This window comes from Argiope bruennichi, chromosome 7, assembly GCF_947563725.1.
Source record: "Argiope bruennichi chromosome 7, qqArgBrue1.1, whole genome shotgun sequence".
NCBI classification, from domain to species: Eukaryota; Metazoa; Arthropoda; class Arachnida; order Araneae; family Araneidae; genus Argiope; species Argiope bruennichi.
Genome location: NC_079157.1, coordinates 115022930 through 115041004, shown reverse-complemented (window position 1 = coordinate 115041004; position 18075 = coordinate 115022930). Strand labels below are relative to the sequence as shown.

Sequence of the window (18075 nt, the reverse complement as noted above, 5' to 3'; positions counted from 1 at the left end):
TGAGAGTCGTTTCAGTGCCGAAAGTGATTCTCAACGCCAATGGATTTAGGGAGAGACGTCGGGACATGGTATATCCCAGTAACTTGACAGAAAGATACTGCTACGGTGGTCCTGGAGTTCTCGTCGGAGAGGCATTATGCGGAACGGAAGGACTGAGCCTAACATTTTCGACAGAGGTTCTGTAACCGGTGGTCACTATTGTAAAGAGATGATCCTTCCTCATGTGCGTCTGTTCCGAGGTGCTATTGAACTAGACTTCATTTTTATGGATGACAATGCACGGCCATACCAGACCCCTGATGTTCAGCAGCTACTGGAAAATGAAGATATCACTCGAATGGTTGGCCAGCCTTCTCTCCTGATTTATATCCCATAGAACATGTGTAGTATGCTTTGGGGAAACGCCTTGCTACTCGATTACATCCTCCGGAGAACACCCAACTGAAATAGATGCTGATTGAGGAACTGACACTCGTATCTCAAGAACTGTGGGACAATCTGGTGCTGAGTATGGAGAGACGTTGCGAAACAACCATTGCATTAAGGGGAGAGCATATCACATGCTAAGGAACATCGACTTGTTCTTCCTCTTGGTCAAAAAATCATGTGTAGCGATACTATGAGTTCAATAAAGCCATTTTTTTTTTGTTTGATTCTGTACTATATGCATTGTATTCCTTTTTTGCGCTACTATGCTTTTGTCATCGTTTAGGTACAAAATGCTGTCTTTCATTTTTGAATTTCATGTCTCTAAGATAATTTCTTGTGCAGTTATGACAAAAAAAAACACCTGTTGCTTATGTTTTGCACAGCAATGTATTATATTTCTATATCTATACACAATATTTTAATCAGGTTTCAAGTGCTGTTTGAATATTTAGTCATTACACCGTCATGAAATTATTGAATAAATCTTTGCATAATATCTACAAAATGAAAGCCACAAGAATGGATTAACCTATCAACAGTCCCGAGATCCATTTGGGAGATTTTAGAATTTTACATATACCACATGGCCCCCAAAACAGATCTGGTACGGCTGATAGTTTAGTTTTATTCTATATATATCAATCAATATTATATGTATTAGAAAGTGTTTAGTCTGTATTTCGTTTCATTACAACTAGCGAACATATTTGGAATTTCTCTGTAAGTTGAAACGGAACATAATTGTCACATTTAAAGCATTATATTTTTGGTTTGGTTTTTATATTATAACCAAATATTCTATATAAATATGTACTTTTGGGGTAATTGTAACGATTTGTTATTTACCCAGTCATTTATTATTATTAAAATAATTTTATTGATCATTTTATAATGATACCATTTGTAATAATATCAAATGTTTCAAAATAAAACATAATTTAAATATAATTACAGTGTCACAAAACTTTGTGCATATTTATATAACTTATCCGGACTTTTTTTTTAAATGGCAGTTAAGGGGTTAAATATACTTACATTGAACATCCAACTGTACTTCTTCGCTTCGACCTTCTCCTTCAGTGTTTGTGGCCACGCACTGGTATCGTCCCCTGTGTTCCTTCTTGACTCTCTGCAGTACGAGGGACTGGTTACTGACGATGATTCCGGCGGATAAGTTACTGAAGAGGATATTATCCTCGAACCTCCAACTGACATCATGGACCCAAGGATTCGCTCGAATGTTGCAATCAAAGTAAACGTCACTTCCCTCTTTGATGGCAGTATGCTGAATGCTAGCTCCGAGGGCTAATCTGAGTTCGGGGATATCTGAAAACAAAAGACACATTATTTTTATATGCGCATATTTACAGCCACTTCCTTGTCAAGAAAGCGATGGAAAATTATATCCTAAGGGTACTTGTCAAATTTTTAAAGTAAAAGAATAAAGTTTTTAAAATTGTTGATGCTGCTACTGACATCATTTGAATCATGTTATGAATTATATCTATTATCTGCTTAGATGAGTTCTTATCTCCGTCATATTAAAAGAGATTAAAAGGGGAGGGGATATGTCATAAGTGGGTATAATTGTCCATCACCATCTGAACACTGGACAGAGTTAAAAATTTTCATAGAAATGATCTCTTGATAGAAGATTAATGTTAACCTATCTATCGGCCACATTCTGAGATAAAAAAAATATAAGTGTACAGCCTCAACAAATAGGCTTCTATCATTAATTCGCCAATTTGCAGCCGGACAATTAAGACAAAGCTAAGCAAATAATATTTTATTGACAATCGTTTTATACAATTATTTACAAAATTATCTTGTAAAAGATAATTCATGTATTATTGTATAAAATCGCGTATTTAATTTACAAAACAGTATAAAAAAGATTATAAACTGTAACCAGATTTTTTTCGAATGCACAGTCAAGCAACTCCATAGAATTGGAAGAAAAATTTAATTACATGAATTGATTAATTAATAATTCTATAATTATATTAGGATCGAGTGTACGAAAATATATAAAAAACAGTACACTCCAGAGTATCCAGCTCTTGACTATCCGACCTAGTTTTTTTCATTGTCATTAATTGAGAAAGGCAAGACATTACATTGGCAACAGTGCCAAGACATTGGAAGCAGGCGTCTGCTACGATCCTTCTACAAGACGTGCAAAATATAAGTTGTGATAGGAAAATAGTAGCGTTATGTTCGTTGATCATTGTTTCGTCAGTTATAATGGACCTCAATTGTTGCCGCTGTTCCTGATTATAACTGTACAGTACGTACAGGATTCGTAAATTATTATTGGGGAATGCTTAATGTTTTCTTAACCATACCACGGTGAAGTGTGCAGAATCCATGTTAATATGTGAACAGTTTATATCCTTTAATTTATTTTTTTCTCTAGTAAATTCCTGCAGTGCCGTATATGCACGTACCTAAACTACCAGTACAGAACCTTCTATTTTAACTCAACACGTTACCGGTAACGGCTTCTATGTTTCACAGGCCACGCTCACGTTCTACGTGGTTTCAGATGAATGGAGAGTTTAGAACTCAATAAGAAGTGAGGAAATAGGCATTGTAACATGAATTTTGGCATAATACCCCTGTCTTCTGGTTTTGGTTGGCACAGAAATGAGTTCATAGAACTCCCGCTTATCCTTTTTTTTTTTTGTTATTTGGCCTGTTTAACCGCCGCATTAGGCCGGATACTCTTGAGTGTACTGCATATAAAATTTACTTTATAAAAGCACTTCAGTATATAAAATATAAGGTATTATAAAAGTATTCCAGTATACACATTTTTACACAGATAATAAATATATCAAGAAGTGAAAATCAATTACATAATTCCCGTTTTACTAATTTGCAATCAATTTAAATAAAAACGTTTGAGAACGCAAAAATTAATAATTTTCTATTGTTTTACTAAAAAATTTTTACCTGAGCGATACTATATTTTTAAACGGATTATAGAATTCGAATTTTTGGAAAAACTCCAAAAGGATCTGAACACATACAGAAATGTTTCAAATAAATTTACCAAAAAATAAAATTAACTTTTGAACGTGCATTTCCTTTAAGAATCTTTATGCCATCAAAGCCTTAAATACAGAAATGGAAACAACGCATTAAGAAACAAAATAAAAACACATGCCTTATCAGACACATTAATATTTTCAAAAGCAGCGATAAAGAAACCTTCATATCATCATAAAAATAACCCTTAGTTGTAAATGATTTAAACAATAATTTATTTATTTTGCTTAGTTAATTTAAATCAAATCAATATTTTTTTACAAATCAAGAAATTTTGATCTCACTTATTGAGTTATAACAGCAAACTAAAGCAAAATAATACAAATACACTAGTTATCAAAGTTTTGTTTTCCAAAACTTAAATTCAAATCAAACGTGATTTAAAAATTTAACCAAATAAAATTTATCATGAAAATTCTTTAAATAAATATTAAGAATACATTTAAAAATCTGAGAGTGTTTTGAGTTACGAAATGAATTATAGAAAACTGCTTAATTTGCAAAAAAAGATAATTATGAAAATTTTCATAAATTTTGAAATCTTAAACAACCTAATATTTAAAATATTTGAATGTTTAAATTTCTATTAATTTCTCTTTTGACTATTTCATTAATTAACGTTAATCAGAAAAATTCTATAATTTGATGCTTATAAATTAAAAATAATTTAATTACTTTTGTTCCATTTTACGATGAGCTTCAATGATATACGAATACAATTTTGATAGCTTTTTCTGTAGTTAATAACGTCACAATATTTTCGAAAGTAAAATTTAGAATGAGAATTTGATTCCTTTACATTAGGAATTAATCAGCAGGGGGGGGGGAGCGGTAGTTTCTCTAAACTCTCTTGCATGCTCTTAATAATAAAAGGTACTATTCCCCCACTACCCCATAAAAAATTGTGCAATTTGGGTAAGGAAAGAGCGACTTGCAAGGCATTGGCGTACAATAGTTACGAAATATTAATATGTGTCGTGATTTTAGTATTTTGACTAAATCTGTCGTGCGATCCTTGGCGAGTTTTTTGGCAATAAATACTTGGCATACGATTAATAATATCCGAAAATCGAATTTATATTCTAGATTTGTTTTCCCAACTGACTGAAACAGAAGTTTGACACAGAATTTCACCTGTTATCACGAAATCACATACCAAATTTGATGTATTTCAATCATTGCTTTTTTGAGTTATTGCATTTACATATTTTTGAAGGTACTGACAGACAGACGGTTAAACCCTTGTAGGATTTGGTTCCAATTTTGTCCACATTATAGAAATACCGAATTTCGTCATTACCGTGTTATCTTGTACTTGAAAAGTCGAACAGACAGATAACCTCTTAACGGTGTTTGCACAAAATTGGACAGATATATAAACATTTAATGTATAGAGTTTATACCAAATGTTAGCTGTTTAGCTCAAAGCTTAGAGTTACATTTATCAAATACAGACAGACAACCCCCGGAGGGGCACCTCGAAATGAGGATGAGATGTTTTCGGCATGGTGGTTGGATCTCACCACCCTGGAGGGTACACAAATTGGTGGGGGATCTGACTCCTTCCATCGATGACAGGACGTACTTCCTTCGGGGAGGGTTGTACTGTGGCAGGTGATGGCCCTTAGGACTCAACCACTCTTGTTGCGGCAGTCCGGTCATTCAGTTTTATGGTTTAAATCCGTGCGACTTCGTGGCGGGTCGGAGAGTCAGATGGTTGACTTGATTTATCAAATGCAGACATATATTTTATAAGATGTGTTTTTCGAATTCAGGGCGGTCTACAACTTAAGGGATGTCAAAATCTTGAGTTTTTTACTATTACAATACTTTTTTTAGACTTAGCATAAGAGGAAATAAAAAAAATGCTCTATAAGAAATCGATTCTGAATAGAAAGGAAAAAAAAGGAAAATGGGAGGAAGATAAAAGGAAGCTATTTAAATATATATTAGTTGATAAAGAAAAAAAAATTGAGAAAAACGGCGCAGAAAAAAGAATTGTAAAACATCTACTTGCATATAAAACGCCTAACGTACGTTGAAAAGAAATCGCTCTATTACCTATTGCTGAACAGCAACACTCCCTATGTTGAATGTAGCAAATCCCTATGCTAATTCTCAAACTGCTTCATTTAAAGTTTTTACCGCAGCATTTAATTAAGTGCTTCGCTAATTAATAGATTTGAAAAATATTATTACAAATACTGTTGCGAGGCTTGTTAAAAACTTCAATCAGTCACAGTTAATAAGATGTAAAATAAATTTAAAAAAATGTACTCCATTAGGAAGTTTATTTAATGCAAAAATTATTAACTGTCGCCAGTTGGGTTATTGCTACGACTGGATAATGAAATTAACGTTTATATCTTCCAAAACCATTATCTCACAAAAATGGTTTTAAAACTAAAAACAAACAAACTTTTTTTAATGATCTCTATTTCCTTTCCATATAGTTTTTTTAAAAAATTTGTGGGACTAATTCTTAAATTTTAAACTGGTACTTAATCGATGAAAGGTTTTCATTGATAAAATGACACCCAAACTAATTTATTTTTCTCCCAGGAAAACATACAATCATGTACTTTTGTAAATGTTTAAATTAAAATTAAAAAATGGTTTATTTTTTTTTAACATTAACTCTCAAATAATCTTTTCACTTCCAGTTTTATTTTGTAATATGCATAATTTTTAATTTGCACTCAAAATAATTTGAAACAACCAGATTCAATTAAATTCATGTTTTTAAGTTGCCTATAATAATCTGGAAACAATCTGGTCACCAAAGGCGGCAAGTAAATTGAAATAACGGTTATTTCACAAAATCCTAGAATATAAATTAGCTGAAAACATTAGCATTATAAAAAGAACAGCATTATCATCTTAGCAAGGATTGAAACTTGAATAAGCTGTGTTCCATTAATTGAAGCAGAATATCTGTAATCAAATCCTTCAACATTCATTTCTGTAATTTTTAAAATATAACAATGAAAGCAATATTTGAGTAGAATTTTTCATGCTTTTCTCACCTCCAGAGAATAAGGAATACTACTTTTCATAATCATTTATCCCCTATGCTTTTTTGGCCACTGCTTTAATAAAATAATTTTATAAAAAGATCTAATGGTTTCTATTTTTTAAAGTTCACCAGGCGTTTCTTTTAAGGACCTATTGGAATGTAAAGATTCTTGCGAAAATTTCCCATTTCTCAGAAACATAGATGGTGTGAAATCAACTAAGCACCCAGCTATCCATATAAAAATCAGCTAACAACATCAATCTTCCATCAAAGCTACAAAACTCACAAATACCTTACCCTTCGAGTTAAACGCGCGGAGGAAGTACTGCAATCCCACATTCAGATTGATAGTTCTTACGTCCAAACCGAATCACATCCATTTCTTGGTCCTCAAGCCCTCTAGAAGAAAAATTGCCTTTCCCTTCTAACCGTTCTCTCTTATGGCGAGATTTTTTTTTAATCATGCCAGCCTGACACGCCAACCAACCATCTCATCCATATTTATACACCTGAAGCAAAACGAAATGGCTGAATAATCAGCATTTCTTCCGCCAACTGCCGCTGGGATGCCCATCTTCTCAATGTGACAGTCTCCCTCTCTCTTTCTATAATGAGGCACGTTCTAGATCAAGGTCTCTGGCAGTGATTTATACTCCTCAACCTTCTGACGGGTCTTATCCTCTCTCTGCTTTCTAAAAGAGTTGCGGCATATATCTATAAATGCATTTTTGCCTCCTTTTTACCCCCACCTACTACTCACTATCCGGATTTTGTTTTTGAGTCACTGCGCAACCATCGGCATTAGCAGGGGGTCAAACATTCTAGGCCATAAAAAAAAAGGAAAGAAAAGATGATTTATAAGGTCGTCGGGAGATGATTATTACGGCATCTTGGTCTGATTTAGGAAAGCAGTTTTTAAATTCTTTTCTTGCTTTACTTTTTCTTTTTTCCTCCGTTTTCTCCGTAAGTAGACTTTTTTTCCTTCCATGAGTTCTTTTGGAATTTCTGATACGATGCTCTTTTTCTCATGTCCATTCTTGTTTTTCGTAATTGCAGTCGTTCGGAGAGTAATTGGGTTATTATGTGTGCTTTCCTGGGGATTTGAGAAATATTCCTCTGCGATTCAGTGCATTGCTTCAGGTTCATCGAGCTTGAGCTGTAGTTGAAAAATAGTGTTTTTATTCATGTTAAGCAAATTTCGAAATGAAACTGAATCAAATAATGCTGAAATATATAAAAAGTTATTATTTAAAGTCTTCAAAAAATCCCTTTAATCAAGTCATTCATCAAAATATGTTTTTCTGTTTCCTCTTTATTAAAATTTAATTCGATCTGTTTTTTTATATATATATTTTTCTTTTTCAATTTTTCTAACTTTAATGTAAAAGATAAAGCCTTACGGTAAGTAAGCAACTTTTGTCTAATTGAAAAAATAAAAATACTAATCTAGTGAAAATTATCTAATAGAAAAACTGGAATAATCTATAAGGAACATTGAAATATTTAGTAATTTATGTTGTATTAGATATATCATTATCATACAGCAAGGCTCTTGAGGGCTGTTTAGATATCTAACAATTACATTTTAATCATATCGCCACACTTAAAAATTCACAAAAATAACATGTAAAAAAAGTCTGATAAGGATAATTTTTAGAGGCGATGGGACTGAGAAAAAAGAAATAAAAATGTCAAGTAAATTGTTTTATTTTAATGATTGTAAAATTTCATAAATTTTTATTCTAATTTAGGTATGCAGAGAACATTAGAAGTAATGATTGTTGATTCCATGAATTCGATTTTGAGGCGCGAAAAGGATTCCTTCTAGTTTATCCAAAGAGGAAAGACCCTTGGTTATTTATCCGAAAATCTTTAATTCTTTTCTAGAGAAGCATAGTATCTAAACATTTAGATAAACTTGATTATATTTTTTTTTTCCTCGCCCGTCTTTCATACATGAGAGTTATTTTCCTGCAGCTAAATTCACATTTAAACGTAAGCCTTTAAAATTCAATAAATTACAAGCTGTGATAAATTTTTGAAATTTCAAATCGTTGTGCATAATTTTTCATCTCCGTCTGTAACACTGGACGAAAGAATATCGTTTGTCTATTTTGTCTGTATTATCACCGAAAGCTGAAATCCCAATTTTTGTCTTGCCAACAAGATCGGCAGTGAATAAAGCTAAGCATGTATAAAAATTAATTGTAGAATAGTAATTCCACATTCTATTTATAATGCTAAAATCGTATTAAAGATTAATGAGCAATTTTATGCCGATTCCTTAAATTCTCACTTGAGGGTTGACTGGAAATCATAGATAATATTTTCTTTCTTCATTTTTTACTAGTATTTTACATTTGGAACTATCTGTCAGTGGATTGTTTTTATTTATCTCAATTCGATTTTACTGATTAGTTTTCCTATGAGTAGTATGAACAGTATACATTGAGAAGATCCTTCAGCAAATAATCAAAAATTAGGCAAAAGATAATTCCAGGATGACAGCCGAGACAACCCCATATGGCATTTAATCAGGTCTGATATATTATTAACAAGATAATAGCCAGATCTAGATCTGCATATTTACCAGTTATATAAGGATACCATGAAAACAGTACTCCCTATGAAGAAAAGATCAAATTAAAATATTAATAAAAATTGAAAATCAAGAATAAATGGAATAATTAAATACTAGCATTAGTCTAAACAGATAAAAGAAATCCATTTCTCCTGATACGCATATGCATTATCATTATCAGTAGAACGGGTCGAATTATAACTGTCAAACTGCGTTGCAAGATTTATTCCATGATCATTCGTCTCAAAAGCATGAATGGATTACGTTAATTCTAACAGCTAAAAGTTAAATCCATTAAATCTGACAAGTAGGAATATATTAAAGGACACTCGCATTGAGCACCCGCATGCAAAAATATTCATGTATTTAAATTGGAATTCATATATTCATATATCTGTTCGATAAATACCTTTCCAAGCTGATTATGCCAAACTTCCGAAAGTATTTTCAAATCTTGATGAAACGTAGTTCAAAAAGGAATCGGTTCACTGATCCAGATGGAATTCCAATCATGAAATGATGCGATATTAAGTTTTGGATCTAATTATACCGTTCGCTTTGATTTTCAGAAAATACAGCAGTTTATAAACTGCGTAAATTAATTAAAGTTAATATTATGAAATTCTCTTTATTCCTGATCACATATTTCATAGTCTTATTGATATTCAAAGTGTTCTTTTAATCCAAATATTATTGCCCTATATCTTTGTTTGGACTGAGAAATATTCTTCAAGAAATAAAAGTGCTTAGAGCTCCGTGTTTATTCGGAAACACTGATGCACTTTTTAAATTATATTTTATTTAATGTACTACTGCTTAAAAAGATGCCGAATTTGGGATATCTGATTCTAAACGTTTAACTTACGTTCAATAGCATGTAGTATTTAAATAATTATTAAAATATTTCTATAATTTAAAATGCTACTGAAGCAAATGTTTTATTCGGAAATCATAATTATAAAGCATTTAACTGAAATTCACTAAAAACGATTAGAAGAATATATTTATTACGAATATTAAAATTGGGTGATACATGCAAATATCTTTTCTTTTTCTTTTTTTACGTTTCTTGTAATGCATTATTTTTTTTATATAAAATCAGTCTGGGAATTGAAATTCTTAATTATGATGTATGACGATAATTACAAGCCCAAACTAACCACTCCATCCCGCCGGAAGGCACACGGAAATACTTGAATGGCCCAAACACCGCAACAGCAGCACTAGTGGGTCTTAAAGGCCATCACCAGCTACGGTACAACCCTTCCCTAAGGAAGTACGTCCCGACATCGAGGGAAGGAGCCATATCTCCCCCCCTTTTCGTGTACCCATAGAGTTGGAGGAGAACCCACCGCCATGCCGGAAGCTTTTCATGCTCACTTAAGAGGTGCCACCCCGTGGAACGATATATAAAGATAAATTTAAAGGTATTTTAATTCCTATATATAGTAAGACTTTATTTTTGTTTCCCCTTGCTCAGGCCTAGCGTTAAATTATTTATGTTCTTTTATAATCGATATTTATGAACAAAAATAAATGGCGAAATATTTTTCGCGACACAATATTGTTACGAAATTTCCGGGGTTGGTTTGGATAGTGGGTGTTATATGGTGTGGAGAACACTGAATCAGCAGTCGGCAGTAGAAAAAAAACAACGACGTTTATTTACACGAAGACACACAGAACAGCACAAAGACGACAACTATATACAGCACAGAGAAGACAATTATCTTCAGCCGCGAGACGTGCAAACAGCAGCACACAACAAGACTCTACTGCAGACAGTAGCGCACAGCTTAGTTCAGCACTAGCTTGACTCCGTCGCTGCTCCGCTTATCTCTGGAAGGCCAGTTCAATTACCGTCAATTCCGACCGTCAATTTGTGTTTATTCCGACCGTTTACCGTCAATTCCGACCACTCACCACCGTCGATTCCGACTACTTCCACTGTCGCTTTTGACTACGACTACTCAATTCACGACGATTCCTCGGCAGCTGAAGCTCCTTTTATAGGTCTCAGGATGCGGGGCTAGAAGCCTCTCAACCAATCAGGAACGTTCGAGGCATATATAGGTTCCTACTGGACGGATTGGGAAAATTCTCGATGTTTCGGGTATAATGTATTTTGGCGCCAAAGTCGCCAAATTCGTCGCCAAGTCGCCAAATGGTCGTCAAGTTTGTCGCCAAGCTCCGGGACCTCCGACGCGACACCCTACTCCGTCCAATGCAGATGACTGTAAAACATTCTTCCTTTTGATGAAACCAACTATGCTGGGAAGCCGCATCGCAGATTCTTAACACTATTATGGATCAAAGTATTGAGATTAATATGATTCCACAATTAAAAGATTCAACATCACTTATGAAAAGCAGATTGTTTCTTAAAAAAACTAATATAAAAAACTATAGTAAAATTAGTTTATTTGTAAGTTATTAATTTATAAATAATATAATAGTTATATAAATTAACTAACTATAATCTATACTTATAATAAAGCTCAATGTGTGTGTGTGTGTGTGTGTGTGTGTGTGTTGGCGCTCTACAGGCCAGACCGTTTGACCTACAGCTACCAAATTTGGTGCATGTATACCTTGGAGGTCGGGAATGTGCACCTGGAGTTCCGTTTTTCGAATTTTTAATTAGAATTTTAATTATTAATTAAAAACTAACTTTCCCGCCAAAAAATCTTCTATTTTCCCCACCGCCAACTTTTCCGCCAAAAAAATCTTCCATTTTCTCCACCGCCAAATGAGTAAGGCTTCAGTGTTTTTTTCTCCCAACAGTAATGAGGCTAGGGTTAATATTTTTCGGCGGATTATTTCAAACGATTCTGTTTATTTTCTTAATGTTTGATGCATTTAAAATTAAACATTGTTAATTAATCCATGTTTCAGATTCATTCTGAAGTACTTTTGAATTAAAATAACACAGAATAAAGGAAATTAAAAATGTATAATCTGCATAGCGTTACCCCAACTGGAGTAGAAAAATTCACGCATTTGCGTCAACGTAACTGGCGAAGAAAATTCACGCATGTTTTTTTAAACCTGTTTTTAATGATTTAAATTATTTTTAGGTTAGTTGCATGCTTTTTTAATTAAATTGTATTTATGTTAGTTATATATTTTTTGTATATGCTTATAGTTTTAAGTACATCGTTTTTTAAGTAGTTTTTTTAAACCTGTTTTCGACCGATTATTTTAAACGATTCATTTTATTTTCTTAAAACTTGATGCATTTAAAATGAAACATTGTTAATGAATCGATCTGTTCGTGATGAATCTGAGAAAATTTTGTTGACAAATTCTTGAGATATTACATAACTTAAGAAAGATATTCTTTAGTGCCCATAAAGTTTAAACGTTCAGTGATTCTATTATCAGTAATCATATTATTAAAAAAATGCTTTGTTTCAGTAAAAAATATTATTATATTATGTGCAGTTTAGTCATTTCCATTTTAATTTTAAGCATAAATTCTACCGAAACTAACTGAAAATTAGAGAGATACATATTATGTTATGGCTGAAGGACTTTATATTATTTAGAGTGAATTACATGACTATCAAAACTTGTAGCTTTAAAATATTTGATGAAGAAGATATTAAAGTAGGAATTACATAAAATATTTAATTATTAAAATTTTAACGAGTATTAAGATTGGCGAACCGGCTGGTCGCCAAAGGCGGCTAGTAAAAAATAAATCTTAGAAATAAATATTAAGTTTAAAGTCAAAGAACCAAAAAGAAAGATATAATGAATCCGGTCTGAAGACTTTCTCAAGGGTCATCCTCAGGCAGAGACACAAACCTAGAGATGCACAATCCCCATTTTTTTGAATAACAAATAATATTGCTATTGTTATTTTTAAATATGCTTTCCAAATATCTGTTATTTCAATCATATTATTAGTTAAAAATTATTACTTAATATTAAATATAAAATTTATTAATTGTAATTAATACTTAATTTACTCATTTAAGTAACGTGTGATTGAATTAATTTATCTGTTTCAGCTTACTTCTTACATTTTTTTTCTCAAAACTACTTAATTTATTTATTAGAGTGAACCATTTTTTGGAAAAGGTGAGTTAAAAATATATGTCATTTCTTTAAAATGTTTACTTTAGTCCTATATTCTACAAATAGATGGCGTCAGCAGTAAACAGAATACATGTAATCAAAGTCAATGATGTCACGAGCAATTAAAAATGATCTGTATGGAATAGTGCATCATCAAATACGAATATCGGTCACCCCAGTAAAGTGGAGCGGTGATTTCGCACTTTCCAGTGAAGCCTCGCACTTTCCGGTGAAATCACCGCTCCGATAAATTTCAGTGATATGCAATTCAATGATACTATACGATACGATAATTCCAATAACCGGTCCATTCACTTTTCAATCCAATCACAGATTTCTTTCGAGAACTTCCATTGGACAGATCGTATCGATTGTTACTTTCCAGTGAAGTTACCTCTCCGGCAAATTTCAGTGATATCGTATCGATTGTTACTTTCTATTGTGATCCCAAACTTGTAATCGAAATATCATCAGTAAGATCGTATCAAGGATTTGAATCACACCCCTCTTTGAAAAGTATTGATCACTTGTATTTGTGACTTTTTGATTTTGGTTACGTAATAACCGCTCTTAAAATATTCGTCATCCCTACACAAACCAGGGATTTTTTATGTGAGGAGTCTGACTTTCGTCCAACAATTTGACTTCTCGTAACCCGAAAATCCCAGGAAATAGAGGTTTTGGAGATAAAATTAGTATTACAAAATTAAAATGAGCAAAATCATTTCCAATTTTTTAAAATCCAAATAAGATCACAGCAAAACCAAACAACACAAGACCATAAAAAATAGAACCAAAGTTATTAAAATATGAAAGCAAAACCCTTACCAAATGAAAGTGCAACTCTAAAAGACAGTGTAAAGCAAGTAAACTTGTTAATGCAAATCCCCTTCTTTAAACTGAATTTTATTTTTCCGCGTTTAAAGCTATATAAAGCTACATACGCCTACCACGTTTGGTCATAATGCATCGTCATCATAAGGAATAATTGAAGCGCCATCTATTTAGTTAAAATTCAAAGTGAATAAGCTGGAGGAATTTAGAAATTAGACTAACTTTCTCTAATAAATACTCCTATATTGAAAAGGTTTTGGGGAAATTCACTAATAGTTAAGTTTTTAATGAGATTGTTTGCTGCTTCAATATAAGAAATTTTATTATTACATATTTTTTTTAATCCTGTTAAATTGTGAGAATATCAAATTTTTGATTTTAAATTAGAATGGTAATTACTAAGTTTAATTATTTTAAAGTTAAATTCATCTCTTATCATAAATACCTATTAACGTTTTTTCCATTAGAAATTTATATATTTAAATCTAGATAGAAGGCTTTAAGTTGATTTCAGTTTGTATTAGTTAAAACTAAATCTTATGGCTAACAATTAATAACAACATTAGGATTATCCAAGTTTAACAGAAGTAAGTCAACAATATATCTCCAACCGTTATTAAATTGTGTTTATTTTTTCTCATAATAATGTAAGAAAATATTGGCTAAAGCACTTGAAAAAGCTGTTCCCATTGGAATTCCCTTTACTTGTTCATAAAAATAAATTCCGTTAAAAACATAATTTTTTAAAAATATTAAATTTACATAATTCTAGCCAATTACTATTGTAATAATATCTCTATTTAAATATTCCTCATATATTATAATACAGACATCTATTAATTTTTCATGAGGTAGATTAGTATACAAATTTTCAAAATCATAAATATTAAGTTTTTTAATATTGTTATCTTAGAAAATCCAAAACATCTTTGTTACTATTGATTATAAAATTATCCCCATGTTTAATTTTATTTAGGATTTGTTCCCAACGATAAAACTTCATAAAAAACCAGTAAAATTTAGATTCGTAACTTGTAGCACTGACAAATTACATTTACTATAAGGGTAAATATCTCTTTAAATACTTGAAAATTATGATAAGTCAGACTCCGCACAGAAAAAATTCCTGGTTTGAATCCCTGACAGAGAGTGAACCTTGAAAAAATCTTTAGATCGGAATCATTACATCTTTCTTTTTAGTTCTTTGGCTTTAAACTTAATATTTATTTATTTCTAATATTTATTTTAATTTGGTTTGCCCATGATTTCAAGATAAACATGTAGATAAAATTGCAATTGAAAATGTATTCCGTTGATATCATTTTATTCAGTAAACTTCTTCATTTTCCCCTAATGCAGCCAGTCGTGTTGCACAATATTATACAATATTGTGCGACATTAAATTATTCAATACTCCAATATATTGTAAAATAATGTGCGATATTATATATTTTAACACTCATCGATATTTTGCAAAATTGGGTGATATTATATTATTCAACACCCAACAATATTATACAATATTTAACGATATTATATTCAATATTTAACGATATTATATTCAATATTTAACGATATTATATTCAATATTTAACGATATTATATTCAATATTTAACGATATTATATTCAATACTCAAAAATATTATACAAGTTTGAGCGGTATTATATTATTCAATACTAAACGATATTATACAATATTGCGAATATATGATAGCTATATACACAATACTGTGCAACTGTGTTACTGAGGAAAGGAAAATTCTTCCCTTCTGATATATGAAAAATTCTACTATAAAGTATTAAATACAAATTACTTTCAAACGATACCAAAGGCAACTTTTACTGAAACCGCTATCTGTTTCACGAAATCTGAAAAATAAAGAACATTTTTTTTTTCTAACCTATAAAATCCTACTGGAGCATATTAACATTATAACAACCGAATGGTAAAATGATCGTTTTCTAATATCAGCTCCACTATATTTGTGAAATGTCGGTGCGTTTAGAGTTGATAATTATATTTTATATCATATACGTCTGCATATTTATTTAGGAATTAAATGAAATTAAATAATTATAGCATTCCTACAATATCCTATAATTTTGCGTAATCATTTCCATTAAAAACTTTTTATCAACGGTTGGCATAAATGAAAAAATACTTTTTTTTGTCGAAATATATATTCTAATCATAAATACTGAATTTACATTTGAATAAAACTATGTTTAAAGGTGGATTGAGATTATTGTAAAGTTTATTAAAATCGACTATTAAAGTAAATCATATATGTAATATACATAATTCAAGAGCAAGTAGCTCTTGGTTAATTAATTTATTCCTTGGTTAATTTATTTATTTAATTATTTATTATAATTATTTAAAATTGTTTTATTCCGAATGAAATTTTTAATGTTTGCAGATTTTAATTTCTATTGGTTAAAAATTTCTCATCATAATAAATATTTTTAAAAATTAATAAAGGGTTTTCAAAATTAAAAATAAAATACATTTTGCCGATTCCTTTTTTCATTTCTCATTTATTAAAAGATTTTCCTTTACTTTTAAGTATCTAGTTTATTAAACTATAAAAATTTATTTATATAATTTAAGACAGAAAATTGCAAAATTAATGCTTATTCATGTTATAATAAAACAACGCAATTATTTCTTAAAAAGTTTTATACACTGAATAAACGCAACATTTCAATGCTAAATTATTTGTAGCTTTAAATTTAAAATTTGCTAATCAAATTCAAAAATTCCGGTAAACGAAATTTTTAGTGAAACGAACCCATAAATTCACATTTTTCTTAAAAATATCAAATTATTTACAGACAGGAACAAAACATTTTAATTAAATCCATTAATTAATTATTTGCATGAATAAAAATAGAATTTCATCATTTCCTAACTAAGAATGATGGTACCCAAATGTGCAGTATATACCTTAGATAAAACTTCATTTTATACTAATTTAATAATGTTAATATTTAATACAATACTACATGAATATTTCCAATCCAGTAAAAGTTTTGAATCCAATAAAATGTGTCCATCTGTAAATTCAGCTCATCTCTGTTATTATGAAATGCATTGTGTATTTTCTTCTAAGTTAAATTTCTATCATTTTTGAACTTCAGAGCCGTATCCGAATTGTTTGCTTTGAAGGGGCCATATGATACAAGTATATGCACATTTTCTACAGTGAGGTATAAATAATGTACAAGAAAGGATACATAAGGAATTTTCAATAAAAGGTAGTGCTACTTTGTTTAGTGCCGTTATTTTTCCTTACTGAAAAATTATGATGAAATTTCTGAAGAATTTTCAGATATATTTTAGCATTTTGTAACTGATTTTTAAATATTTTTTCGAAGTGTATCAGTTATTTGTTATATAGGGAATAATATAAATATTGGTGTGATATTCGTGAAATGTTCGGACGTCTGTTTATCTAAAAGTTTGGCACCAATAAGAGAAATGTGTAATATAATATTGTGCATGTTCTAACATATTTTGTCTTGATAAGACGTAGAATTTACAATATATTTGTCTATAAAAATAAATCTATTAATGAAAAACTTTTAGCATTTTTTAAATACAATAAAAATTTTCAATATTGCTGTATATGCATATGTAAAAATGACAATAAAATATGATTCAATACATAAAGGGTTGAAGATAAATGATGTATTTAATATTTTTCTAATAATTTAGAATTTTGATGTAAAATTTTACAATTTGCTTTCATTTCTCAAAACTTTTCCAATTCAGCATGTGAGAATCAAATAAATTTGAGAAATTCCTCACATGCTTTTGCATTTATTTATTTTGTCATTTAATCTTTTGTAATTTTAACTTTTACAAATTTTTCTGCTGAAAATCTATGAAATAAAAGTAACAAATCTTTACCTGAGGGCTTAGAAAATGGGTTTATATAATCATGTGACTATGAGATTACGTATGCGTCTATATTTAGAAACTAATGGGATTTTTTTTATATCTCAAAATTGGTCGAATTCTAAAATTATACCCGAGGCCAGAATTTTTTATTTTTTTATTTTGCGTAAATCGGG

At 30.6% G+C, this 18075-nt stretch overlaps 1 protein-coding gene across 3 annotated transcripts in view; it reads right to left on the bottom strand.

The window, feature by feature from the left end:
- Positions 1-18075, bottom strand: part of LOC129974840 (nephrin-like) — a 654834-nt gene that overhangs the window by 187824 nt on the left and 448935 nt on the right. For all 3 annotated transcript variants that reach the window (XM_056087607.1, XM_056087606.1, XM_056087608.1), the window contains exon 6: positions 1465-1755. In XM_056087607.1, the coding sequence (XP_055943582.1) occupies positions 1465-1755 (291 nt within the window). The remainder of the gene's footprint in view (positions 1-1464; positions 1756-18075) is intronic.